Source organism: Lethenteron reissneri, unplaced genomic scaffold, assembly GCF_015708825.2.
Source record: "Lethenteron reissneri isolate LAM-NWPU_2019-01 unplaced genomic scaffold, ASM1570882v1 scaffold_1930, whole genome shotgun sequence".
Taxonomy (NCBI): domain Eukaryota; kingdom Metazoa; phylum Chordata; class Hyperoartia; order Petromyzontiformes; family Petromyzontidae; genus Lethenteron; species Lethenteron reissneri.
In genome coordinates, this window is record NW_026891697.1 from 66,858 (window position 1) to 94,732 (window position 27,875).

General features: G+C 49.1%; 2 protein-coding genes across 2 annotated transcripts in view; one reads left to right on the plus strand and one right to left on the minus strand.

Moving 5' to 3' along the window:
* On the plus strand, positions 1 to 27,815 carry LOC133339590 (uncharacterized). The gene is made up of 6 exons (XM_061547708.1): positions 1 to 79; positions 22,215 to 22,272; positions 23,817 to 23,956; positions 24,491 to 24,659; positions 24,976 to 25,186; positions 25,511 to 27,815. The coding sequence occupies exons 2-6, from the start codon at positions 22,221 to 22,223 to the stop codon at positions 25,626 to 25,628; spliced, it is 690 nt and encodes a 229-aa protein (XP_061403692.1). The 5' UTR covers positions 1 to 79; positions 22,215 to 22,220; the 3' UTR covers positions 25,629 to 27,815.
* The window catches only part of LOC133339586 (uncharacterized), a 111,083-nt gene that overhangs the window by 35,445 nt on the left and 47,763 nt on the right, over positions 1 to 27,875 (minus strand). The gene's annotated exons all lie outside the window — the stretch shown is intronic.

Genomic DNA, 27,875 nt, shown 5'->3' on the forward strand with positions numbered 1-27,875 from the left:
CATCCAGGTGAGGGAGACGCCCAGTCGCGTTATTGGTGTCCTGCTCTTCCCCCCCATCATCATCATCACAGCTGAGGAGGTGAGGTTGTCTCTCTCGCCCTGCTCACGGAGACTGCGTCACTGGGTACCGACCGCGATTCTCGGGGTTCCATTTGGTTCATCGACTTCTCGTGTCTTTACCTTTGTGAGTGTGTGACGTTGTCTCTGTGTGTCTGTCACGCTGTGTGTCTATGTGTGTCTGTGTGTCTTATCACTTTGTCTATGTGTGTCTGTCACTCTGTTTGTGACTGTGTGTCTATCACTCTGTGTCTGTGTGACTGTGTGTCTATCACTGTGTGTCTGTGTGACTGTGTCTGTGTGACTCTGTGTCTATCACTCTGTGTTTGTGTGACTGTGTGTCTATCACTCTGTGTCTGTGTGACTGTGTGTCTATTACCGTGTGTCTGTGACTGTGTGTCTATCACTGTGTGTCTGTGTGACTGTGTGTCTATCACTGTGTGTCTGTGTGACTGTGTGTCTATCACTGTGTGTCTGTGTGACTGTGTGTCTATCACTGTGTGTCTGTGTGACTGTGTGTCTATCACTGTGTGTCTGTGTGACTGTGTGTCTATTACCGTGTGTCTGTGACTGTGTGTCTATCACTGTGTGTCTGTGTGACTGTGTGTCTATCACTGTGTGTCTGTGTGTCTATCACTGTGTGTCTGTGTGACTGTGTCTGTGTGACTCTGTGTCTATCACTCTGTGTTTGTGTGACTGTGTGTCTATCACTCTGTGTCTGTGTGACTGTGTGTCTATTACCGTGTGTCTGTGACTGTGTGTCTATCACTGTGTGTCTGTGTGACTGTGTGTCTATCACTGTGTGTCTGTGTGACTGTGTGTCTATCACTGTGTGTCTGTGTGACTGTGTGTCTATCACTGTGTGTCTGTGTGACTGTGTGTCTATCACTGTGTGTCTGTGTGACTGTGTGTCTATCACTGTGTGTCTGTGTGACTGTGTGTCTATTACCGTGTGTCTGTGACTGTGTGTCTATCACTGTGTGTCTGTGTGACTGTGTGTCTATCACTGTGTGTCTGTGTGACTGTGTGACTGTGTGTCTATCACTGTGTGTCTGTGTGACTGTGTGACTGTGTGTCTATCACTGTGTGTCTGTGTGTCTATCACTGTGTGTCTGTGTGTCTGTGTGACTGTGTGTCTATCACTGTGTGTCTGTGTGTCTATCACTGTGTGTCTGTGTGTCTGTGTGACTGTGTGTCTATCACTGTGTAACTGTGTCTATTACTGTGTGTCTATCACTGTGTGTCTATGTGTGTCTATCACTGTGTGACTCTGTGTCTATGTGTGTCTATCACTGTGTGACTCTGTGTCTGTGTGTGTCTATCACTGTGTGACTCTGTGTCTGTGTGTGTCTATCACTGTGTGACTCTGTGTCTGTGTGTGTCTATCACTGTGTGACTGTGTCTGTGTGTGTCTATCACTGTGTGACTGTGTCTGTGTGTGTCTATCACTGTGTGACTGTGTCTGTGTGTGTCTATCACTGTGTGACTCTGTGTCTGTGTGTGTCTATCACTGTGTGACTCTGTGTCTGTGTGTGTCTATCACTGTGTGACTCTGTGTCTGTGTGTGTCTATCACTGTGTGACTCTGTGTCTGTGTGTGTCTATCACTGTGTGTCTGTGTGTCTGTGTGTGTCTATCACTGTGTGTCTGTGTGACTGTGTGTCTATCACTGTGTGTCTGTGTGACTGTGTGTCTATCACTGTGTGTCTGTGTCTGTGTGTGTATCACTGTTTGACTGTGTCTGTGTGTGTATCACTGTGTGACTCTGTGTTTGTGTGTGTCTATCACTGTGTGTCTGTGTGACTGTGTGTGTCTATCACTGTGTGTCTGTGTGACTGTGTGTCTATCACTGTGTGACTCTGTGTCTATGTGTGTCTATCACTGTGCGACTGTGTCTGTGTGTGTATCACTGTGTGACTGTGTCTGTGTGTGTATCACTGTGTGACTCTGTGTTTGTGTGTGTCTATCACTGTGTGTCTGTGTGACTGTGTGTCTATCACTGTGTGTCTGTGTGACTGTGTGTCTATCACTGTGTGTCTGTGTGACTGTGTGTCTATCACTGTGTGTCTGTGTGACTGTGTGTCTATCACTGTGTGTCTGTGTGACTGTGTGTCTATCACTGTGTGTCTGTGTGACTGTGTGTCTATCACTGTGTGTCTGTGTGACTGTGTGTCTATCACTGTGTGTCTGTGTGACTGTGTGTCTATCACTGTGTGTCTGTGTGACTGTGTGTCTATCACTGTGTGTCTGTGTGACTGTGTGTCTATCACTGTGTGACTGTGTGTCTATCACTGTGTGTCTGTGTGACTGTGTGTCTATCACTGTGTGTCTGTGTGACTGTGTGTCTATCACTGTGTGTCTGTGTGACTGTGTGTCTATCACTGTGTGTCTGTGTGACTGTGTGTCTATCACTGTGTGTCTGTGTGACTGTGTGTCTATCACTGTGTGTCTTTGTGACTGTGTGTCTATCACTGTGTGTCTGTGTGACTGTGTGTCTATCACTGTGTGTCTGTGTGACTGTGTGTCTATCACTGTGTGTCTGTGTGACTGTGTGTCTATCACTGTGTGTCTGTGTGACTGTGTGTCTATCACTGTGTGTCTGTGTGACTGTGTGTCTATCACTGTGTGTCTGTGTGACTGTGTGTCTATCACTGTGTGTCTGTGTGACGGTGTGTCTATCACTGTGTGTCTGTGTGACTGTGACTGTGTGACTGTGTGTCTATCACTGTGTGTCTGTGTGACTGTGTGTCTATCACTGTGTGTCTGTGTGACTGTGTGTCTATCACTGTGTGTCTGTGTGACTGTGTCTGTGACTGTGTGTCTGTGTGACTGTGTGTCTATCACTGTGTGACTGTGTGTCTATCACTGTGTGTCTATCACTGTGTGTCTGTGTGACTGTGTGTCTATCACTGTGTGTCTGTGTGACTGTGTGTCTATCACTGTGTGACTCTGTGACTATGTGTGTCTATCACTGTGTGTCAATGTGTGACTCTGTGTATTTGTGTGTCTATCACTCTGTGTCTATGTGTGACTGTGTGTCTGTGTGTCTATCTCTGTGTCTATGTGTGACTGTGTGTCTATGTGTGTCTATCACTCTGTGTCTGTGTCTATGTGTGTCTATCACTCTGTGTCTGTGTGACTGTGTGTCTATCACTCTGTGTCTACGTGTGACTGTGTGACTGTGTGTCTATCACTCTGTGTCTATGTGTGACTGTGTGTCTGTGTGTCTATCTCTGTGTCTATGTGTGACTGTGTGTCTATCACTGTGTGACTCTGTGTCTATGTGTGTCTATCACTCTGTGTCTGTGTCTATGTGTGTCTATCACTCTGTGTCTGTGTCTATGTGTGTCTATCACTCTGTGTCTGTGTGACTGTGTGTCTATCACTCTGTGTCTGTGTCTATGTGTGTCTATCACTCTGTGTCTGTGTCTATGTGTGTATCACTCTGTGTCTGTGTCTATGTGTGTCTATCACTCTGTGTCTGTGTCTATGTGTGTCTATCACTCTGTGTCTGTGTCTATGTGTGTCTATCACTCTGTGTCTGTGTCTATGTGTGTCTATCACTCTGTGTCTGTGTGACTGTGTGTCTATCACTCTGTGTCTATGTGTGACTGTGTGTCTATCACTCTGTGTCTGTGTGTGACTGTGTGTCTATCACTCTGTGTCTGTGTGTGTCTATCACTCTGTGTCTGTGTGTGTGTCTATCACTCTGTGTGTGTGTGTCTGTGTGTGTGTCTATCACTCTGTGTGTCTATCACTCTGTGTGTCTATCACTCTGTGTGTGTGTGTCTGTGTCTGTGTGTGTGTCTATCACTCTGTGTGTCTATCACTCTGTGTGTCTATCACTCTGTGTGTCTATCACTGTGTGTGTGTCTATCACTGTGTGTGTGTCTATCACTCTGTGTGTCTATCACTGTGTGTGTGTCTATCACTCTGTGTGTCTATCACTGTGTGTGTGTCTATCACTCTGTGTGTCTATCACTGTGTGTGTGTCTATCACTCTGTGTGTCTATCACTGTGTGTGTGTCTATCACTCTGTGTGTCTATCACTGTGTGTGTGTCTATCACTGTGTGTGTGTCTATCACTGTGTGTGTGTCTATCACTCTGTGTGTGTCTATCACTGTGTGTCTGTGTGTCTATCACTCTGTGTGTGTGTCTATCACTCTGTGTCTGTGTGTCTATCACTCTGTGTCTGTGTGTCTATCACTCTGTGTCTATCACTCTGTGTGGGTCTATCACTCTGTCTGTGTCTATCACTCTGTGTGTGTGTGTCTATCACTCTGTGTGTGTGTGTCTATCACTCTGTGTCTGTGTGTCTATCACTCTGTGTCTGTGTGTCTATCACTCTGTGTCTGTGTGTCTATCACTCTGTGTCTGTGTGTCTATCACTCTGTGTCTATCACACTGTGTGTCTATGTGTGACTGTGTGTCTATCACTCTGTGTCTATCACACTGTGTGTCTGTGTGACTGTGTGTCTATCACTCTGTGTCTATCACACTGTGTGTCTATGTGTGACTGTGTGTCTATCACACTGTGTGTCTATGTGTGACTGTGTGTCTATCACTCTGTGTCTATGTGTGACGGTGTGTCTATCACTCTGTGTGTCTATCACTGTGTGTCAATGTGTGACTGTGTGTCTATCTCTGTGTCTATGTGTGACTGTGTGTCTGTGTGTCTATCACTCTGTGTCTGTGTGTCTATCACTCTGTGTCTATGTATGACTGTGTGACTGTGTGTCTATCACTCTGTGTCAATGTATGTCTGTGTGACTGGGTGTCTATCACTGTGTGTCTATTACTGTGTGTCTATCACTGTGTGTCTATGTGTCTCACTGTGTGTCTGTGTGACTGTGTGTCTATCACTCTGTGTGTCTATGTGTGACTGTGTGTCTATCTCTGTGTCTATGTGTGACTGTGTGACTGTGTGTCTATCACTCTGTGTCAATGTATGTCTGTGTGACTGTGTGTCTATCACTGTGTGTCTATTACTGTGTGTCTATCACTGTGTGTCTATGTGTCTCACTGTGTGTCTGTGTGACTGTGTGACTGTGTGTCTATCACTCTGTGTGTCTATGTGTGTCTGTGTGACTGTGTCTATCACTCTGTGTGTCAATGTGTGACTGTGTGTCTGTGTGTCTATCACTCTGTTTGTCTGTGTGTCTATCTCTGTGTCTATGTGTGACTGTGTGTCTATCTCTGTGTCTATGTGTGACTGTGTGTCTCACTCTGTGTCAATGTATGTCTGTGTGACTGTGTGTCTATCACTGTGTGTCTATTACTGTGTGTCTATCACTGTGTGTCTATGTGTCTCACTGTGTGTCTGTGTGACTGTGTGACTGTGTGTCTATCACTCTGTGTGTCTGTGTGACTGTGTGTCTATCACTCTGTGTGTCTGTGTGACTGTGTGTCTATCACTCTGTGTGTCTATGTGTGTCTGTGTGTCTATCACTTTGTGTGTCTATGTGTGTCTGTGTGTCTATCACTCTGTGTGTGTCTGTGTGTCTATCTCTGTGTCTATGTGTGACTGTGTGTCTGTGTGTCTATCACTCTGTGTCTGTGTGTCTATCTCTGTGTCTATGTATGACTGTGTGTCTGTGTGTCTATCACTCTGTGTCAATGTGTGACTGTGTGTCTGTGTGTCTATCACTCTGTGTGTCTATGTGTGACTGTGTGTCTGTGTGTCTATCACTCCGTGTCAATGTGTGACTGTGTGTCTATCACTGTGTGTCTATCACTGTGTGTCTATCACTGTGTGTCTATTACTGTGTGTCTATCACTGTGTGTCTATGTGTCTCACTGTGTCTGTGTGACTGTGTGACTGTGTCTATCACTCTGTTTGTGTCTATGCGTGACTGTGTGTCTATCACTCTGTGTGTCTATGTGTGTCTGTGTGTCTATCACTCTGTTTGTGTCTGTGTGTCTATCACTGTGTGTCTGTGTGTCTATCTCTGTGTCTATCACTCTGTTTGTGTCTGTGTGTCTATCGCTGTGTCTATGTGTCTATGTGTGACTGTGTGTCTATCACTCTGTTTGTGTCTGTGTGTCTATCTCTGTGTCTATCACTCTGTTTGTGTCTGTGTGTCTATCACTGTGTGTCTGTGTGTCTATCACTGTGTGTCTGTGTGTCTATCGATGTGTCTATGTGTCTGTGTGACTGTGTGTCTGTGTGTCTATCTCTGTGTGTCTGTGTGTCTGTGTGTCTATCTCTGTGTCTATGTGTGACTGTGTGAGTGGGATGCGTCTTGCCACAAGTTCCCTGCCGCTTGTAACGAGAGTACATCTGGGTGCAACTCCTGCTCTGGGGAGCAGTGAAATGTGCCGGTGACGGAAAGTCCACAGCAATCGCACACACACACAGCACTCACACACACCACACACAGCACCCACACACAGCACTCACACACAGCACTCACACACACCACACACAGCACTCACACACAGCACTCACACACAACACTCACACACACCACACACAGCACTCGCACACCGCACACACACACAGCACTCGCACACACAGCACTCACACACACAGCACTCGCACACACCACACACAGCACTCGCACACACAGCACTCACACACACACACAGCACTCACACACACACACAGCACTCGCACACACAGCACTCACACACACCACATAGCACTCACACACAGCACTCACACACCACACACAGCACTCACACACCACACACAGCACTCACACACACACATACAGCACTCACACACACACACAGCACTCACACACACAGCACTCGCACACACACACAGCACTCACACACACACACTACACACACACACAGCACTCACACACACACATCGCCACTAGTGAGACGAATGTGTCTGGGCGTGGTGCTGGCCACCCACCCCTCGTGTGCCGTGCCGGCCTTCATAGGTGCAGCTCGCGAACAGCACTTGCCCCTACAGTCTGTTACAGGCTACACGGGGGATCTTTGTCTCGGGGGGTGGGGGGGTGACGTGTAGAGAGAGAATATACTCTTAGTTCTTTCCGTAAAGTCACGTAGGTAAAAAAATGAAATTAAAATTAATAAAATAAAACAATAAAATCACTGTTTTATTTTATTAATTTAAATTTCATTTTTTTACCTACGTGACTTTACCGAAAGAACTAAGAGTATGAATCCTTGCAGTCACGAAAGCTTCAACTCTAGAGAGAGAGAGAGAGGGCTGTGTGACTGAGTGGAGAGTGTGAGAGTGATTTAAAATATATGGCTGTAAGGAGGTTATATCATATGCTATCACGGGAGATCTTGTGCTGTGGTTCTTCATGTGCGGCAAGTGTTTACATTTTACGTTTAATTGCTTTATTTTAAAACAAGAAGTAAATTTCGATTTAAAACTTTCGTGACTGCAGGGATTCATCTTCTTGGTTCTTTCGGTAAAGTCACGTAGAAGGGAAATAATAAAATAATAAAAAGAAAACATAATAAAATAATTCCCACAACGTTTCGGCCACAACGCAAGCAGCCGTCCTCAGGTGAAGAACAGGTCTGTCGGAAAGACAGCGTCTGACAGCCCTGTTCTTCACCTGAGGACGGCTGCTTGCGTTGTGGCCGAAACGTCGTGAGAATTATTTTATTATGTTATATTTTTATTATTTTCCTTCTACGCGACTTTACCGAAAGAACCAAGAAGATGAATCCCTGCAGTCACGAAAGCTTTAAATCGAAATATAATACGCGTATAGTGCACGTGTAGTAATAAAAAAAATTTGGCGGGAAAAATGCGGCACACACAGCAGCCATTGCCACATGGTCCCCCACCCCACCCAGAGACACGTTAATGCACCTCGGCGGAATCAACCAATCAGCGGGCTGAACGTGCCGTCATGTGAATATTAATGAGGTCGCTCGGACCAATGGGAGGCGAGGGGGCGTGGTGCTACAGCTTCCCGCCGAGCCGCATAAAAGCGATGAGCACAGCCAGGTGAGAGAGACGCCCAGTCGCGTTATTGGTGTCCTGCTCTTCCCCCCCATCATCATCATCACAGCTGAGAGGAGGCGAGGTTGTCTCTCTCGCCCTGCTCACGGAGACTGCGTCACTGGGTACCCACCGCAATTCTCGGGGTTCCATTTGGTTCATCGACTCCTCGTGTCTTTACCTTTGTGAGTGTGTGACGTTGTCTCTGTGTGTCTATCACGCTGTGTGTCTATGTGTGTCTATGTGTGTCTATGTGTGTCTATGTGTGACTGTGTGTCTATCACTCTGTATCTATGTGTGTCTATCACTCTGTGTCTGTGTGACTGTGTGTCTATCACTGTGTGTCTATGTGTGTCTATCACTGTGTGACTCTGTGTCTGTGTGTGTTGTGGGGGTCGCTAGCCCCCGAGATCCCTCCCTCGATAATGCTAACGGCCGGGCTAGCATCATCAATCGCCCCCCCGCTGCTAGGTTCCTCACCCGTGGTGTGGGAGCCGTCGCCCGAGGATTCCCCTCCACCGCGGGTCCGCGTAGCAGGCATGGTTAATTACGTACGCGCACACCCACACACAGCTCTGCGCGGCACTCACTCAACACTGACCACTCGCGTTACGATCGCGCACCTGTATCATACACGTAGTGAACGTGCGCGCACACACGCATACAGCTCCACACGCGATACCCCTCTTGCGCCGCTCTGCGCAGCGCTCGCCGCCTGCTGGCCGCTCACGTTATGATCGCGCACCTGGGGTACGCCTATTACGCACGCCGCGAGCTTACGCACACACAGTACCACACGCGTTCCCACACGCTCACACTGCACGACAAGATCACGCGAGACCACGCTTCGCTATTAATGATTTATTACCTGGTAACTAATGTTCAATCAGTGAGTCGACGAGGCTGGCCTACGCTGATACCTCTATACCTATTCCCGATGTATCCGCTATGATTCTTATTCACCTTCTTACTCACTTTTAAGTGTCCACGGCGGTCCGCTGATCCTTGTGCTAACCGCGTGCCTCGGTCCGTCGCACGGACGTCCGGGTCGCTGGCTGGAGCTGCGTCTGGTCGCCTGGCGCTGGAGTCAGAGAGCGATTTCCCCTTTGCGCTCCCCATTTATCCTGATTCCCGGACCCCTACCCCCTTCCCACGCACCGTGCGCCTTCGCTATGCTAATTAATCCTTTGTCCGCGCGGCGTGAACTCCAAACAATGGCACGCGCCCCCCTCGCCCGGGCCAGGCAGCTCCGCGGTGCCTTTGTTCCGCTAATCAATGAGCGACCTGCACGGCGCAAATTCCAATCAATCCTTTTCTCACGCAGGCCCCCATCATCGAGGTTCATGCGGCGGTGTCCATCACAAAGGCGCGCCGTGGGAATTTGTGCACGGCTGCCCGCGTGACCCCGCTCTCCAGGTTATTCATACTAATAGCCTTCTCCTTTAACTCCCCTAATAATGGTGCCTGCGTGTTTTCTAATGAAGCTCCTCCATCACAATGCTTATTCCCTCTGCCTGCCCCGTCGATACTCGCGTGTGTGGGGGGAAATGCGCCTCAACCGCGGTGGCCGAATGCCCCACGCCGCGACCACACCATATTAAGGCCGGCCGCAGCGCCGCGGTGCCACGTAGCACGGGGGAGGTCATCCAATTCCCTGATCGCCGGAAACCGTGAGAATTAATCCCGATAAGGGTCTCTCGGATAAAAACCGGTCGATCAGGTAACCTTCCCTTCCAGCTCTATGGGGGGGGGGGGGGAATGCGTGCGGGTGTGTGCTTATGTGGGGGGGGTGATGGGGGGCAGTGCGGGGGGGGAAGCCGGGCGGCTCCCTGGCTCGGCAGAGCGGCCCCGTCGCTGTGGCACCACAGTGTCTATCACTCTGTGACTGTGTGTCTATCACTGTGTGTCTATGTGTGTCTATCACTGTGTGTCTATCACTGTGTGTCTATGTGTGTCTATCACTGTGTGACTCTGTGTCTGTGTGTGTCTATCACTGTGTGACTCTGTGTCTGTGTGTGTCTATCACTGTGTGACTCTGTGTCTGTGTGTGTCTATCACTGTGTGACTCTGTGTCTGTGTGTGTCTATCACTGTGTGACTCTGTGTCTGTGTGTGTCTATCACTGTGTGTCTGTGTGACTGTGTGTCTATCACTGTGTATCTGTGTGACTGTGTGTCTATCACTGTGTGTCTGTGTGACTGTGTGTGTGACTGTGTGTCTATCACTGTGTGACTGTGTGACTGTGTGTGTGACTGTGTGTCTATCACTGTGTGACTGTGTGTCTATCACTGTGTGTCTGTGTGACTGTGTGTCTATCACTGTGTGTCTGTGTGACTGTGTGTCTATCACTGTGTGTCTGTGTGACTGTGTGTCTATCACTGTGTGTCTGTGTGACTGTGTGTCTATCACTGTGTGTCTGTGTGACTGTGTCTATCACTCTGTGTGTCTATGTGTGACTGTGTGTCTATCTCTGTGTCTATGTGTGACTGTGTGACTGTGTGTCTATCACTCTGTGTCAATGTATGTCTGTGTGACTGTGTGTCTATCACTGTGTGTCTATTACTGTGTGTCTATCACTGTGTGTCTATGTGTCTCACTGTGTGTCTGTGTGACTGTGTGACTGTGTGTCTATCACTCTGTGTGTCTATGTGTGACTGTGTGTCTATCACTCTGTGTGTCTATGTGTGACTGTGTGTCTATCACTCTGTGTGTCTATGTGTGACTGTGTGTCTATCTCTGTGTCTATGTGTGACTGTGTGACTGTGTGTCTATCACTCTGTGTCAATGTATGTCTGTGTGACTGTGTGTCTATCACTGTGTGTCTATTACTGTGTGTCTATCACTGTGTGTCTATGTGTCTCACTGTGTGTCTGTGTGACTGTGTGACTGTGTGTCTATCACTCTGTGTGTCTATGTGTGTCTGTGTGACTGTGTCTATCACTCTGTGTGTCAATGTGTGACTGTGTGTCTGTGTGTCTATCACTCTGTTTGTCTGTGTGTCTATCTCTGTGTCTATGTGTGACTGTGTGTCTATCTCTGTGTCTATGTGTGACTGTGTGTCTCACTCTGTGTCAATGTATGTCTGTGTGACTGTGTGTCTATCACTGTGTGTCTATTACTGTGTGTCTATCACTGTGTGTCTATGTGTCTCACTGTGTGTCTGTGTGACTGTGTGACTGTGTGTCTATCACTCTGTGTGTCTGTGTGACTGTGTGTCTATCACTCTGTGTGTCTGTGTGACTGTGTGTCTATCACTCTGTGTGTCTATGTGTGTCTGTGTGTCTATCACTTTGTGTGTCTATGTGTGTCTGTGTGTCTATCACTCTGTGTGTCTATCACTCTGTGTGTGTCTGTGTGTCTATCTCTGTGTCTATGTGTGACTGTGTGTCTGTGTGTCTATCACTCTGTGTCTGTGTGTCTATCTCTGTGTCTATGTATGACTGTGTGTCTGTGTGTCTATCACTCTGTGTCAATGTGTGACTGTGTGTCTGTGTGTCTATCACTCTGTGTGTCTATGTGTGACTGTGTGTCTGTGTGTCTATCACTCCGTGTCAATGTATGTCTGTGTGACTGTGTGACTGTGTCTATCACTGTGTGTCTATCACTGTGTGTCTATCACTGTGTGTCTATTACTGTGTGTCTATCACTGTGTGTCTATGTGTCTCACTGTGTCTGTGTGACTGTGTGACTGTGTCTATCACTCTGTTTGTGTCTATGCGTGACTGTGTGTCTATCACTCTGTGTGTCTATGTGTGTCTGTGTGTCTATCACTCTGTTTGTGTCTGTGTGTCTATCACTGTGTGTCTGTGTGTCTATCTCTGTGTCTATCACTCTGTTTGTGTCTGTGTGTCTATCACTGTGTGTCTGTGTGTCTATCGCTGTGTCTATGTGTCTATGTGTGACTGTGTGTCTATCACTCTGTTTGTGTCTGTGTGTCTATCTCTGTGTCTATCACTCTGTTTGTGTCTGTGTGTCTATCACTGTGTGTCTGTGTGTCTATCACTGTGTGTCTGTGTGTCTATCGATGTGTCTATGTGTCTGTGTGACTGTGTGTCTGTGTGTCTATCTCTGTGTGTCTGTGTGTCTGTGTGTCTATCTCTGTGTCTATGTGTGACTGTGTGAGTGGGATGCGTCTTGCCACAAGTTCCCTGCCGCTTGTAACGAGAGTACATCTGGGTGCAACTCCTGCTCTGGGGAGCAGTGAAATGTGCCGGTGACGGAAAGTCCACAGCAATCGCACACACACACAGCACTCACACACACCACACACAGCACCCACACACAGCACTCACACACAGCACTCACACACACCACACACAGCACTCACACACAGCACTCACACACAACACTCACACACACCACACACAGCACTCGCACACCGCACACACACACAGCACTCGCACACACAGCACTCGCACACACAGCACTCGCACACACCACACACAGCACTCGCACACACAGCACTCACACACACACACAGCACTCACACACACACACAGCACTCGCACACACAGCACTCACACACACCACATAGCACTCACACACAGCACTCACACACCACACACAGCACTCACACACCACACACAGCACTCACACACACACATACAGCACTCACACACACACACAGCACTCACACACACAGCACTCGCACACACACACAGCACTCACACACACACACTACACACACACACAGCACTCACACACACACATCGCCACTAGTGAGACGAATGTGTCTGGGCGTGGTGCTGGCCACCCACCCCTCGTGTGCCGTGCCGGCCTTCATAGGTGCAGCTCGCGAACAGCACTTGCCCCTACAGTCTGTTACAGGCTACACGGGGGATCTTTGTCTCGGGGGGTGGGGGGGTGACGTGTAGAGAGAGAATATACTCTTAGTTCTTTCCGTAAAGTCACGTAGGTAAAAAAATGAAATTAAAATTAATAAAATAAAACAATAAAATCACTGTTTTATTTTATTAATTTAAATTTCATTTTTTTACCTACGTGACTTTACCGAAAGAACTAAGAGTATGAATCCTTGCAGTCACGAAAGCTTCAACTCTAGAGAGAGAGAGAGAGGGCTGTGTGACTGAGTGGAGAGTGTGAGAGTGATTTAAAATATATGGCTGTAAGGAGGTTATATCATATGCTATCACGGGAGATCTTGTGCTGTGGTTCTTCATGTGCGGCAAGTGTTTACATTTTACGTTTAATTGCTTTATTTTAAAACAAGAAGTAAATTTCGATTTAAAACTTTCGTGACTGCAGGGATTCATCTTCTTGGTTCTTTCGGTAAAGTCACGTAGAAGGGAAATAATAAAATAATAAAAAGAAAACATAATAAAATAATTCCCACAACGTTTCGGCCACAACGCAAGCAGCCGTCCTCAGGTGAAGAACAGGTCTGTCGGAAAGACAGCGTCTGACAGCCCTGTTCTTCACCTGAGGACGGCTGCTTGCGTTGTGGCCGAAACGTCGTGAGAATTATTTTATTATGTTATATTTTTATTATTTTCCTTCTACGCGACTTTACCGAAAGAACCAAGAAGATGAATCCCTGCAGTCACGAAAGCTTTAAATCGAAATATAATACGCGTATAGTGCACGTGTAGTAATAAAAAAAATTTGGCGGGAAAAATGCGGCACACACAGCAGCCATTGCCACATGGTCCCCCACCCCACCCAGAGACACGTTAATGCACCTCGGCGGAATCAACCAATCAGCGGGCTGAACGTGCCGTCATGTGAATATTAATGAGGTCGCTCGGACCAATGGGAGGCGAGGGGGCGTGGTGCTACAGCTTCCCGCCGAGCCGCATAAAAGCGATGAGCACAGCCAGGTGAGAGAGACGCCCAGTCGCGTTATTGGTGTCCTGCTCTTCCCCCCCATCATCATCATCACAGCTGAGAGGAGGCGAGGTTGTCTCTCTCGCCCTGCTCACGGAGACTGCGTCACTGGGTACCCACCGCAATTCTCGGGGTTCCATTTGGTTCATCGACTCCTCGTGTCTTTACCTTTGTGAGTGTGTGACGTTGTCTCTGTGTGTCTATCACGCTGTGTGTCTATGTGTGTCTATGTGTGTCTATGTGTGTCTATGTGTGACTGTGTGTCTATCACTCTGTATCTATGTGTGTCTATCACTCTGTGTCTGTGTGACTGTGTGTCTATCACTGTGTGTCTATGTGTGTCTATCACTGTGTGACTCTGTGTCTGTGTGTGTTGTGGGGGTCGCTAGCCCCCGAGATCCCTCCCTCGATAATGCTAACGGCCGGGCTAGCATCATCAATCGCCCCCCCGCTGCTAGGTTCCTCACCCGTGGTGTGGGAGCCGTCGCCCGAGGATTCCCCTCCACCGCGGGTCCGCGTAGCAGGCATGGTTAATTACGTACGCGCACACCCACACACAGCTCTGCGCGGCACTCACTCAACACTGACCACTCGCGTTACGATCGCGCACCTGTATCATACACGTAGTGAACGTGCGCGCACACACGCATACAGCTCCACACGCGATACCCCTCTTGCGCCGCTCTGCGCAGCGCTCGCCGCCTGCTGGCCGCTCACGTTATGATCGCGCACCTGGGGTACGCCTATTACGCACGCCGCGAGCTTACGCACACACAGTACCACACGCGTTCCCACACGCTCACACTGCACGACAAGATCACGCGAGACCACGCTTCGCTATTAATGATTTATTACCTGGTAACTAATGTTCAATCAGTGAGTCGACGAGGCTGGCCTACGCTGATACCTCTATACCTATTCCCGATGTATCCGCTATGATTCTTATTCACCTTCTTACTCACTTTTAAGTGTCCACGGCGGTCCGCTGATCCTTGTGCTAACCGCGTGCCTCGGTCCGTCGCACGGACGTCCGGGTCGCTGGCTGGAGCTGCGTCTGGTCGCCTGGCGCTGGAGTCAGAGAGCGATTTCCCCTTTGCGCTCCCCATTTATCCTGATTCCCGGACCCCTACCCCCTTCCCACGCACCGTGCGCCTTCGCTATGCTAATTAATCCTTTGTCCGCGCGGCGTGAACTCCAAACAATGGCACGCGCCCCCCTCGCCCGGGCCAGGCAGCTCCGCGGTGCCTTTGTTCCGCTAATCAATGAGCGACCTGCACGGCGCAAATTCCAATCAATCCTTTTCTCACGCAGGCCCCCATCATCGAGGTTCATGCGGCGGTGTCCATCACAAAGGCGCGCCGTGGGAATTTGTGCACGGCTGCCCGCGTGACCCCGCTCTCCAGGTTATTCATACTAATAGCCTTCTCCTTTAACTCCCCTAATAATGGTGCCTGCGTGTTTTCTAATGAAGCTCCTCCATCACAATGCTTATTCCCTCTGCCTGCCCCGTCGATACTCGCGTGTGTGGGGGGAAATGCGCCTCAACCGCGGTGGCCGAATGCCCCACGCCGCGACCACACCATATTAAGGCCGGCCGCAGCGCCGCGGTGCCACGTAGCACGGGGGAGGTCATCCAATTCCCTGATCGCCGGAAACCGTGAGAATTAATCCCGATAAGGGTCTCTCGGATAAAAACCGGTCGATCAGGTAACCTTCCCTTCCAGCTCTATGGGGGGGGGGGGGAATGCGTGCGGGTGTGTGCTTATGTGGGGGGGGGGATGGGGGGCAGTGCGGTGGGGGAAGCCGGGCGGCTCCCTGGCTCGGCAGAGCGGCCCCGTCGCTGTGGCACCACAGTGTCTATCACTCTGTGACTGTGTGTCTATCACTGTGTGTCTATGTGTGTCTATCACTGTGTGTCTATCACTGTGTGTCTATGTGTGTCTATCACTGTGTGACTCTGTGTCTGTGTGTGTCTATCACTGTGTGACTCTGTGTCTGTGTGTGTCTATCACTGTGTGACTCTGTGTCTGTGTGTGTCTATCACTGTGTGACTCTGTGTCTGTGTGTGTCTATCACTGTGTGACTCTGTGTCTGTGTGTGTCTATCACTGTGTGTCTGTGTGACTGTGTGTCTATCACTGTGTATCTGTGTGACTGTGTGTCTATCACTGTGTGTCTGTGTGACTGTGTGTGTGACTGTGTGTCTATCACTGTGTGACTGTGTGACTGTGTGTGTGACTGTGTGTCTATCACTGTGTGACTGTGTGTCTATCACTGTGTGTCTGTGTGACTGTGTGTCTATCACTGTGTGTCTGTGTGACTGTGTGTCTATCACTGTGTGTCTGTGTGACTGTGTGTCTATCACTGTGTGTCTGTGTGACTGTGTGTCTATCACTGTGTGTCTGTGTGACTGTGTGTCTATCACTGTGTGTCTGTGTGACTGTGTGTCTATCACTGTGTGTCTGTGTGACTGTGTGTCTATCACTGTGTGTCTGTGTGACTGTGTGTCTATCACTGTGTGTCTGTGTGACTGTGTGTCTATCACTGTGTGTCTGTGTGACTGTGTGTCTATCACTGTGTGTCTGTGTGACTGTGTGTCTATCACTGTGTGTCTGTGTGTCTGTGTGTCTATCACTGTGTGTCTGTGTGTCTATCACTCTGTGTCTATGTGTGACTGTGTGAGTGGGATGCGTCTTGCCACAAGTTCCCTGCCGCTTGTAACGAGAGTACATCTGGGTGCAACTCCTGCTCTGGGGAGCAGTAAAATGTGCCGGTGACGGAAAGTCCACGGCACACACACACAGCACTCACACACACACAGCACTCACACACCACACACAGCACTCGCACACACACCACACACAGCACTCGCACACACACCACACACAGCACTCGCACACACAGGACTCTCTCACACACACAGCACTCACACACACACACAGCACTCACACACATCACTCGCACACACACAGCACTCGCACACACACAGCACTCACACACAGCACTCGCACACACACAGCACTCACACACATCACTCGCACACACACAGCACTCGCACACACACAGCACTCGCACACACACACAGCACACACACACAGCACTCACACACAGCACGCACACACACAGCACTCGCACACACAGCACTCGCACACACAGCACTCGCACACACAGCACTCACACACACAGCACTCTCACACACACACAGCACTCACACACACACACAGCACTCTCTCACACACACACACTACACACACACAGCACTCGCACACACAGCACACACACAGCACACACACAGCACTCTCACACACACACAGCACTCACACACACCGCCACTAGTGAGACGAAGGTGGCTGGGCGTGGTGCTGGCCACCCACCCCTCGTGTGCCGTGTCGGCCTTCATAGGTGCAGCTCGCTAACAGCACTTGCCCCTACAGTCTGTTACAGGCTACACGGGGGATCTTTGTCTCGGGGGGGGGGGGGGGGGGGTGACGTGTAGAGAGAGAGAGAGTATATACTCTTAGTTCTTTCAGTAAAGTCACGTAGGTAAAAAAATGAAATTAAATTTAATAAAATAAAACAATAAAATCACTGTTTTATTTTATTAATTTAAATTTCATTTTTTTACCTACGTGACTTTACCGAAAGAACTAAGAGTATGAATCCTTGCAGTCACGAAAGCTTCAACTCTAGAGAGAGAGAGAGGGCTGTGTGACTGAGTGGAGAGTGTGAGAGTGATTTAAAATATATGGCTGTAAGGAGGTTATATCATATGCTATCACGGGAGATCTTGTGCTGTGGTTCTTCATGTGCGGCAAGTGTTTACATTTTACGTTTAATTGCTTTATTTTAAAACAAGAAAGAAGTAAATTTCGATTTAAAACTTTCGTGACTGCAGGGATTCATCTTCTTGGTTCTTTCGGTAAAGTCACGTAGAAGGGAAATAATAAAATAATAAAAATAAAACATAATAAAATAATTCCCACGACGTTTCGGCCACAACGCAAGCAGCCGTCCTCAGGTGAAGTACAGGTCTGTCGGAAAGACAGCGCCTGACAGCCCTGTTCTTCACCTGAGGACGGCTGCTTGCGTTGTGGCCGAAACGTCGTGAGAATTATTTTATTATGTTATATTTTTATTATTTTCCTTCTACGCGACTTTACCGAAAGAACCAAGAAGATGAATCCCTGCAGTCACGAAAGCTTTAAATCGAAATATAATACGCGTATAGTGCACGTGTCGTAATAAAAAAAAATTGGCGGGAAAAATGCGGCACACACAGCAGCCATTGCCACATGGTCCCCCACCACACCCAGAGACACGTTAATGCACCTCGGCAGAATCAACCAATCAGCGGGCTGAACGTGCCGTCATTTGAATATTAATGAGGTCGCTCGGACCAATGGGAGGCGAGGGGGCGTGGTGCTACAGCTTCCCGCCGAGCCGCATAGAAGCGACGAGCACAGCCAGGTGAGAGAGACGCCCAGTCGCGTTATTGGTGTCCTGCTCTTCCCCCCCATCATCATCATCACAGCTGAGAGGAGGTGAGGTTGTCTCTCTCGCCCTGCTCACGGAGACTGCGTCCCTGGGTACCGACCGCAATTCTCGGGGTTCCATTTGGTTCATCGACTCCTCGTGTCTTTACCTTTGTGAGTGTGTGACGTTGTCTCTGTGTGTCTTTCACTCTGTGTGTCTATCACTGTGTGTCTGTGTGACTGTGTGTCTATCACTCTGTGTCTATGTGTGTCTATCACTCTGTGTCTGTGTGACTGTGTGTCTATTACTGTGTGTCTATCACTGTGTGTCTATCACTGTGTGACTCTGTGTCTGTGTGTGTCTATCACTGTGTGTCTGTGTGACTGTGTCTATCACTGTGTGTCTGTGTGACTGTGTGTCTATCACTGTGTGTCTGTGTGACTGTGTGTCTATCACTGTGTGTCTGTGTGACTGTGTGTCTATTACTGTGTGTCTATCACTGTGTGTATATGTGTGTCTATCACTGCGTGACTCTGTGTCTGTGTGTGTCTATCACTGTGTGTCTGTGTGACTGTGTGTCTATCACTGTGTGTCTGTGTGACTGTGTGTCTATCACTGTGTGTCTGTGTGACTGTGTGTCTATCACTGTGTGTCTGTGTGACTGTGTGTCTATCACTGTGTGTCTGTGTGACTGTGTGTCTATCACTGTGTGTCTGTGTGACTGTGTGTCTATCACTGTGTGTCTGTGTGACTGTGTGTCTATCACTGTGTGTCTGTGTGACTTTGTGTCTATCACTGTGTGTCTGTGTGACTGTGTGTCTATCACTGTGTGTCTGTGTGACTGTGTGTCTATCACTGTGTGTCTGTGTGACTGTGTGTCTATCACTGTGTGTCTGTGTGACTGTGTGTCTATCACTGTGTGTCTGTGTGACTGTGTGTCTATCACTGTGTCTATGTGTGACTGTGTGTCTATCACTGTGTCTATGTGTGTCTGTGTGTCTATCACTGTGTGTCTATGTGTGTCTGTGTGTCTATCACTCTGTTTCTATGTGTGTCTGTGTGTCTATCACTCTGTTTCTATGTGTGTCTGTGTGTCTATCACTCTGTGTCTATGTGTGTCTGTGTGTCTATCACTGTGTGTCTATGTGTGTCTGTGTGTCTATCACTCTGTGTCTGTGTGTGTCTGTGTGTCTATCACTCTGTGTCTATGTGTGTCTGTGTGTCTATCACTCTGTGTCTATGTGTGTCTGTGTGTCTATCACTCTGTGTCTGTGTGTGTCTGTGTCTATCACTCTGTGTCTGTGTGTGTCTGTGTGTCTATGTGTGTCTGTGTGTTTATCACTGTGTGTCTATCACGCTGTGTCTATCACTCTGTGTGTCTATGTGTGACTTTGTGAGTGGTATGCGTCTTGCCACAAGTTCCCTGCCGCTTGTAACGAGAGTACATCTGGGTGCAACTCCTGCTCTGGGGAGCAGTGAAATGTGCCGGTGACGGAAAGTGCACGCACACACTCACACAGCACTCACACACACACAGCATTCACACACACCACACACAGCACTCGCACACACACCACACACACACACAGCACTCACACACACAACACTCACACACACAGCACACACGCACAGCACTCACACACACACCACACACACACCACACACAGCACTCGCACACACACCACACACAGCACTCGCACACACACCACACACACACCACACACAGTACTCGCACACACACCACACACAGCACTCGCACACACACACCACACACAGCACTCACACACACACAGCATTCACACACACCACACACAGCACTCGCACACACACCACACACACACACAGCACTCACACACACAACACTCACACACACAGCACACACGCACAGCACTCACACACACACCACACACACACCACACACAGCACTCGCACACACACCACACACACACCACACACACACCACACACACACCACACACAGCACTCGCACACACACCACACACACACCACACACAGTACTCGCACACACACCACACACAGCACTCACACATACAGCACTCGCACACACAGCACTCGCACACACACAGCACTCGCGCACACACACAGCACTCGCGCACACACACAGCACTCGCGCACACACACAGCACTCGCACACACACAGCACTCGCACACACAGCACTCGCACACACAGCACTCGCACACACAGCACTCGCACACACACAGCACTCGCGCACACACACAGCACTCGCGCACACACACAGCACTCGCACACACACAGCACTCGCACACACACAGCACTCGCACACATAACTCACACACACCACACACAGCACTCACACACAGCACTCACACACATCACTCACACACACCACACACATCACTCACACACACCACACACAGCACTCACACACACACACAGCACTCACACACACAGCACTCACACACCACACAGCACTCACACACACAGCACTCACACACACAGCACTCACACACCACTCACACACCACACAGCACTCACACACACAGCACTCACACAGCACTCGCACACACACAGCACTCGCACACACACAGCACTCGCACACACACAGCACTCGCACACACACACAGCACTCGCACACACAGCACACACACACACAGCACTCACACACACACACAGCACTCACACACACCACACACATCGCCGCTCGTGAGACGAAGGTGGCTGGGCGTGGTGCTGGCCACCCACCCCTCGTGTGCCGTGCCGGCCTTCATAGGTGCGGCTCGCTAACAGCACTTGCCCCTACAGTCTGTTACAGGCTACACGGGGGATCTTTGTCTCGAGTGGGGCGGGGTGACGTGTAGAGAGAGAGTATATACTCTTAGTTCTTTCGGTAAAGTCACGTAGGTAATAAAATGAAATTAAAATTAATAAAATAAAACAATAAAATCACAGTTTTATTTAATTAATTTAAATTTCATGTTTTTACCTACGTGACGTTACCGAAAGAACTAAGAGTATGAATCCTTGCAGTCACGAAAGCTTCAACTCTAGAGAGAGAGAGAGGGCTGTGTGACTGAGTGGAGAGTGTGAGAGTGATTTAAAATATATGGCTGTAAGGAGGTTCTATCATATGCTATCACGGGAGATCTTGTGCTGTGGTTCTTCATGTGCGGCAAGTGTTTACATTTTACTTTTAATTGCTTTATTTTAAAACAAGAAAGAAGTAAATTTCGATTTAAAACTTTCGTGACTGCAGGGATTCATCTTCTTGGTTCTTTCGGTAAAGTCACGTAGAAGGGAAATAATAAAATAATAAAAATATAACATAATTCAGACGCTGTCTTTTCGACAGACCTGTTCTCCACCTGAGGACGGCTGCTTGCGTTGTGGCCGAAACGTCGTGAGAATTATTTTATTATGTTTTATTTTTATTATTCTATTATTTCCCTTCTACGTGATTTTACCGAAAGAACCAAGAAGAAAGAAGTAATTTGTATTTCTCGCGTGAAAAAAAGTCGTTCGAGAGTGGAGCATTTTGGGGGCAGAAACGAACTCGACTTTTAACTTGGCAGTGAGTCAACGGGGAACACGAGGGTCCTGTGCCTGAGCGCGGTGGCTTCTTTACCGAGCGATTTGTGCCGGATCGTCTCCGGCCCCCGTCTAAGCGAGACGACCCCGCCCCGCGAGACCACGTGACCCCGCCCCGCGAGACCACGTGACCCCGCCCCGCGAGACCACGTGACCCCGCCCTGCGAGACCACGTGACCCCCGCCCCGCGAGACCACGTGACCCCGCCCCGCGAGACCACGTGATCCCTGACTCATCGGCGCTTCAAACAAAAGGGGGTCCCGTCTCCTCCGCCGAACGGAGGTGAATGGAACGGCTGCGCGAGCCCTTCGTGAATCGTTCTTTTTTTGTCACCAGGAGGACATGGAGGGCAAGTTCGCCTGCATAGTCGCCGTCCTGTTCATTGTCATCACACGTAAGTTGACGCACGATTCGTTCACACCCTACAGTCCTCTTTTTGTATGCGGTGCAATTGTGAACGACAGCCATACTTCATCAAATCGGCATAATCATTGGTTCACTCATGCAGCTCAAAGACTCAGTCCGTACAAGGCGTGTGGTGAAGTTAGGAGATGTACCACGTGCTCGCCATTTGAAGGCCCGGAAGACCCAAGTCGGTGATTTCGCCGACAATGCTTTCATCAGGGAGGCAGTTCCATATCGGGACAGCAGTGAAGAAGATTAAAGGCGCCACTGGTCCAGGGAGCTTCTATCCAGGGAGAAATGGTCTGGCAACTTGGGGGGCAAGGGCGTAGCTTGGCAGGGGTTGTGCATAATCGGGTGGCACGGCGTCTTCCATATGGGGGTGGAAGCATGGCCTGCAGGTCTGGTGGGTGGGCAGTGGTTTGGGGTTTATTTTGTAGCAGGGACTGTGACGTCGGCCTCTAAGTGACAACCCTGAGGACATTTATTGTGTCTCTACGATGAAGTCAAACCGAACCCGGGGACCCTCACCCTGACTTTGTCTCCCTCAATGTGCCGGTGATCTTCACGCGTAGAAGTGGGGATGGACGGTCAAAGTTTTGCCAAAATCCATCTCGTACGGTGACATGGGTGTAAAAATGACCGGAGGTTTGTCCGGGGGGGGGATCTATGGCTCGATAAGATCGTCAAAGATTTTCTGGAGCTGGGACTTCACGATCCTAGAAGCGGGAAAGACTGTAAGATGGTCTGTAACTCAGAATCGCTCACAGACGCAGGGAGGTTATATTCAGAGACAGATGTGGTTGTAAGTTAGCGAAACTATTTACATTTTTATACCAAATACATTTTTTTATTTTACCAGGTAAGGCTCCACTGAGCTATGTCGCTCTCAGAAGCTACCTGGCTATCACAAATGATAGCTCAACAAAGTGGTTTATTATCACGTGGATATATTAAAGCAGTCAGATACTCTAAACGCGTTTTCATTGTGAATGTGGAGGGAAAAACCGGAAGTCCTGGAGAAAAAAATCACGAGGAGAGAGCACATGCATACTCCAAATATACAGCAGCTGTCAAGGTTAGGATCGAACCCACGACCTCCTGCATACCAGGCGAGGTAGTAAACATTTCCTAGTCACTGTGAGTGGGCTGCTAGGACTCACCCACCAGTCGATGTCACCGAGGCATCAAGTCAAGTGCTTAAGCCGCCTTTGTCCCTCCAATGGAAATGTTTACACACAGCAGCAGATTTATTTGGGGTTGAGCCGACCTACGTGAGGCCCAAGACCGGTTCAGATAATTGACACTGGTGTTGGCCGTGAGGGGGAATCGAACTTGGGTCGCTGGGTTCGTAGCGCAGCGCGCTAACTGCACACTATCGCTGACACTAATTCGGACCTCAATCCTGGCACCAACCCAGAGTTCAACCATTACCCTGACCCGAGTGGGTATATGCTAAGCATCCGACCTCTGCAATCAATGTGACCAGTCTCTCTCCATGTCCGTAACAAGTGTGACTTGTCTCTCTTTGCGTAGATGTGTTGTCTGCTTCGATCGCTGTGCCAGGGGGTCTGGTCGGGACAGTGCTTGTGAGATGCTCCTTCTCTCTACTGCCGAACAGCACGGGTCCTATCAACCTCAAAGTCACCAAATCCTCAAGCAACGAATCGAATCTGGTAACTTCTGCAGGCAATAATCAAAGTGCACTTTTTGCTAATAAGTGACATTTCCAGGTTTTTAACAATCCCACACAGTCTGCTTCTCCCTGCGATGTCCTCCCTTCTCAGCTTGCACTCTTGAACCGCTGCCTCCACGACTGTGGTCTTCTGAAGTCTCTCGTTATTTAAATTATTTGTCTGCTGCTGTACATTTCCACGTGATGATAAGCCACTTTGTTGAGCTATCATTTGTGATAGCCAGGTCGCGTCTGAAAGAAGAGAGCTATAGAGCTCTGTGGGCCTTACCTGGTCGTTTAGTTTCAATTAGTCTGTGTGATGTCATCAACATGTCCACACAGGTGTGAAGCACGAACCACTCTTCACATGACTACTTAATTTATTTTACCAGCGACAGGTGGAGGAGGTTGTGCAACACACATTAGCATATCGCTGGCGCGATCCTCATCAAAAGCCCCGTGCCAAATTTCACACGTGCAAAAAAAATTGACTAAGCAACGTTGGGGTGACCGCTGGTGGTTCCTCTCCTTTCAGATCTACGACTCGCGCCAAGAGGATTTTCGACCTGACTTGGCAACATTCGTGGGAGACCTGGCCAAGGGCGACTGCTCCCTCTTGCTGCCCAACAACTCCAGGGACTCTGTGCTAGATTATAAACTCGTCAACGCGAGTCGACTGATCGTGACGCTGAGTGCGTTTGAAGGTGAGTGAGCGTGGAAGCAGGGGAGTGTGCCCACGTCGCCGCATTTTAAAACGCACTTTACAATTGCCCAGGACGTGTTTGTCAAATATTAGAGAAGTCTTGGCTTTGGTTGTGTTTGGCCACGTGATTTGAAAGGTGAGCTTGTGCTGTTCCCCTTCATGCATCTCTTCTGTATGACCTGCATCATGAATTTCTCCAATGCACGTGAAGCTGTGTTGAGTCGCTGGGTGGGGTGGTGGTGCTGGGTGCGAGTGGGGGTCTCGTTGAGCCCCCCTCTCTGTGTAGGTTCTTGACACCGCCGTCCGTGTCTCTGCAGATCCACAGCCGCACGGCGGTGCAAGTGGCACGACTGTCGCTGCGGCAGCGGAGACCTCGCCCACAGCAAGTCCCCACTTGGGCACGAAGGGGATTGTGGCGGTAGCGGTGGTGGCAGTGGTGGCAGTGGTGGGGGTCGTGGTAGCAGTGGCTGCCGTCCTCTTCATCCAGAACCGCCGTCGGTCGTCTAGGAGCTCCCCCGGCTCACACAGGTATGTACAGCGCGTGTGTGAACTTCTTTCGCACCCTACGTAGCAAACCGTAGCTAACCGGAGGTGCGGGGGAAGGACAACAAACTAAACGCACAAAGCAGTTTTAAAGAAATTTTTTTTTTTTTACCTCGAGCCCAGGCACCAGGATCCCCCAGCCCAGCTCCTCAATAATGAACGTGATCGCAGGAAGCTGGCCTGGGTCCTCAGAGGTGCCGAGTTGGCACCACTGAGCCTCTGGGCCAATTCCTCATGAACTGTGTCCAGGTGTTGCTGGGTGCAGGCACCGTGCGGTTTGTAAACTCGTGTTTTGTTCTTGTTCCTCAGTGGCGATGTGCAAGCAGACGTGCGCGGTGATGAGGAGGAGAATGGGATTCCACTGATGACGATGATAACGACCGGACCCACAGAGGAAAATGGAGATGTGGGGACAGTCGCCGCTTGAAGTGATCACCGGCTCCCCCATGACCACCCTGGCCGGCATGAAGATCTGTTTTCCCAGATCTTCATGGCTTTGTCATCTTTTCCTGCGTAACGTTAACTCTCCAAACTCCTCCTCTCTGGCAGCTCCAAATCCCTGAATGCTAAATTCCACACGATCCAGAATACCGCTGCTGCCTCACCTCACGACTTGTGTAAGTGAAATCTCATCATCCCAATCTTCAGATTCTGCCACTGGCTCCCAATCCCGTCCCCAATCGACTGCGAGATCGCACTCTCACCGCCTACACGATCCTCCGTAGACTTTACGCTTCCTCTCACCTCTCACCTCTATGTACTCCCCACCACGTGTTCTCCACTCCGGAAAACCCTCCGTCAACCTCCAAATGTCTGGTCGCTTATTAACGCCCACTTCATAGCCCAGTGGGTTCTGGGGAGTCTCACAAATCTGTGATTCGTGAACCCTCAACTCCAAAGTGCCCGGTCACTTTCGCCGCAGACTCACCCTGCTCACGTCCAGACTCCAGACGTTGCCGACTTCCCCTCTGTCTGTGTCTCTCCTCGCCTGGGCTGCACCACCGCTGTCTTCCATCTCCCGTGAGCTCCATGCAGATTCCCTACAGCCCCTTCCTGCTCTACTGAATGTCAGCATTGTGTGTCTGTGTGTGAACCTGAGTGGGTGTGTGAGCTGTGTGCGTTTGCTTGTGTACGAGTGTGAGCCAGAGGGGGTGGTATTGGAGTGTGGTTGTGGTGTAATAAGAGTTGTGTGTGTGGTGTTAAGGGGCCAGAATCTGTGTGCATTGCCCACAGAATGCACGAGTCTGACGACTCAAGAGGTTCTCACACTGGGACTGTTTGGTACATTCTTTATTGAATGTCTATTACGAGCACTATGCGCTGCAATTCCAGATGTGCCTTGAGATTGCATATTGACTACCGTCTCTGTTTACCATTGGGAGGTGTGGGTCAAGAGGAGTGGTTGAACCTATGGGCTATGAGCCATAGCCCATGGCAATCAACAAGGCCGTGGGGATTGCTCTGCAGAACGATTTAAGGACCCCACGATGTTACACAAAGCCATCTTTCTTACTGCAAGTTCTTGTTTTTTTGGAGGGTTGGCAGTGAACGTGGGCCCGGAAAGGTTGGGAACCACTGGTCTAGAAGATCCATATTTTCAGTGAGAGTAAGACATTGGTTTAGAAGCCTCATGTATTAAATAATTAGTGTTGGGAAAATGTTGCCTTTTAAGGTGCAGATTTTTACGTATTTACGGTTGTAAATATTGTTTTATGAAATCTGTATATTGCAAGCATTGGCTGTTTTTAGAGCATGTAAACCTAATGGTATACATTTTTTACTATGAGAAAACATTGGTGCAAAACCACTTGTATTTTCTATTTTTATAGACATGAACCGTACGTCAAAATCGTAATTAATCAATTAATTTTTGGCGACTCCGTCCCACCGCGCACACAAACGCCGCGACCCGCCGAGCGCGGATCATTCTGTTGTCATGTCGTGTCCAAGCGCAGCAGCAGCAGCGAGGACGAATGCGCAGAAGAGCTGAACAAGCCAATGCTGCACGCCATGCTCGCGTATGGGCAGGATCATGAGTCGTATCCAAAGCTGCTCAAACTGCCGACACGACTTAAGTGCTTTGTGTCATCACGTTGTGCATAATACAGTGAAATTGCTCTTATCGTCATTATTATTTGTGACCTACCAATGTCTGCAGCCAGGATCAATCGATGACAATCCTATTACCTGCAGATATTTAACAGATGAGATGCGCTGCACCGTTAATTCCTCCTGTTTCATAATAATTCTCCTGTCCGTATGCGTCTGTGTTTCTTTGCGGTTCAGCCATAGTCCCCACATACCGCTCGTAGCAATGCGGATAAGAGGAGGGGCAACCCACTACTCTATAGAGTAACATCGGTTTAAACGCTTGTTTACAATATGAACAGCGCATTGAAAACGCGTACTATTGTATGTACTGTTTACAAAGTGTTTACAAATCCACACTTAGAAACACGATGATTGACAGAGGGGTATAAAGTATTGTTTCGATAGTGTATTTAAATAGAGGTACTGCAGGTGAGTCGTTTTCAGGTGACAGAGCAAAGTTTGTATTATTTATATAATATTTACATAATATATTATTTACGTAATATTATAATATTTATGCAAGAGCCGGGGGCTTATGGGACCCCGGGGTCCGGCCATGGGGTTCAAATGCTGGTCGCCAAAA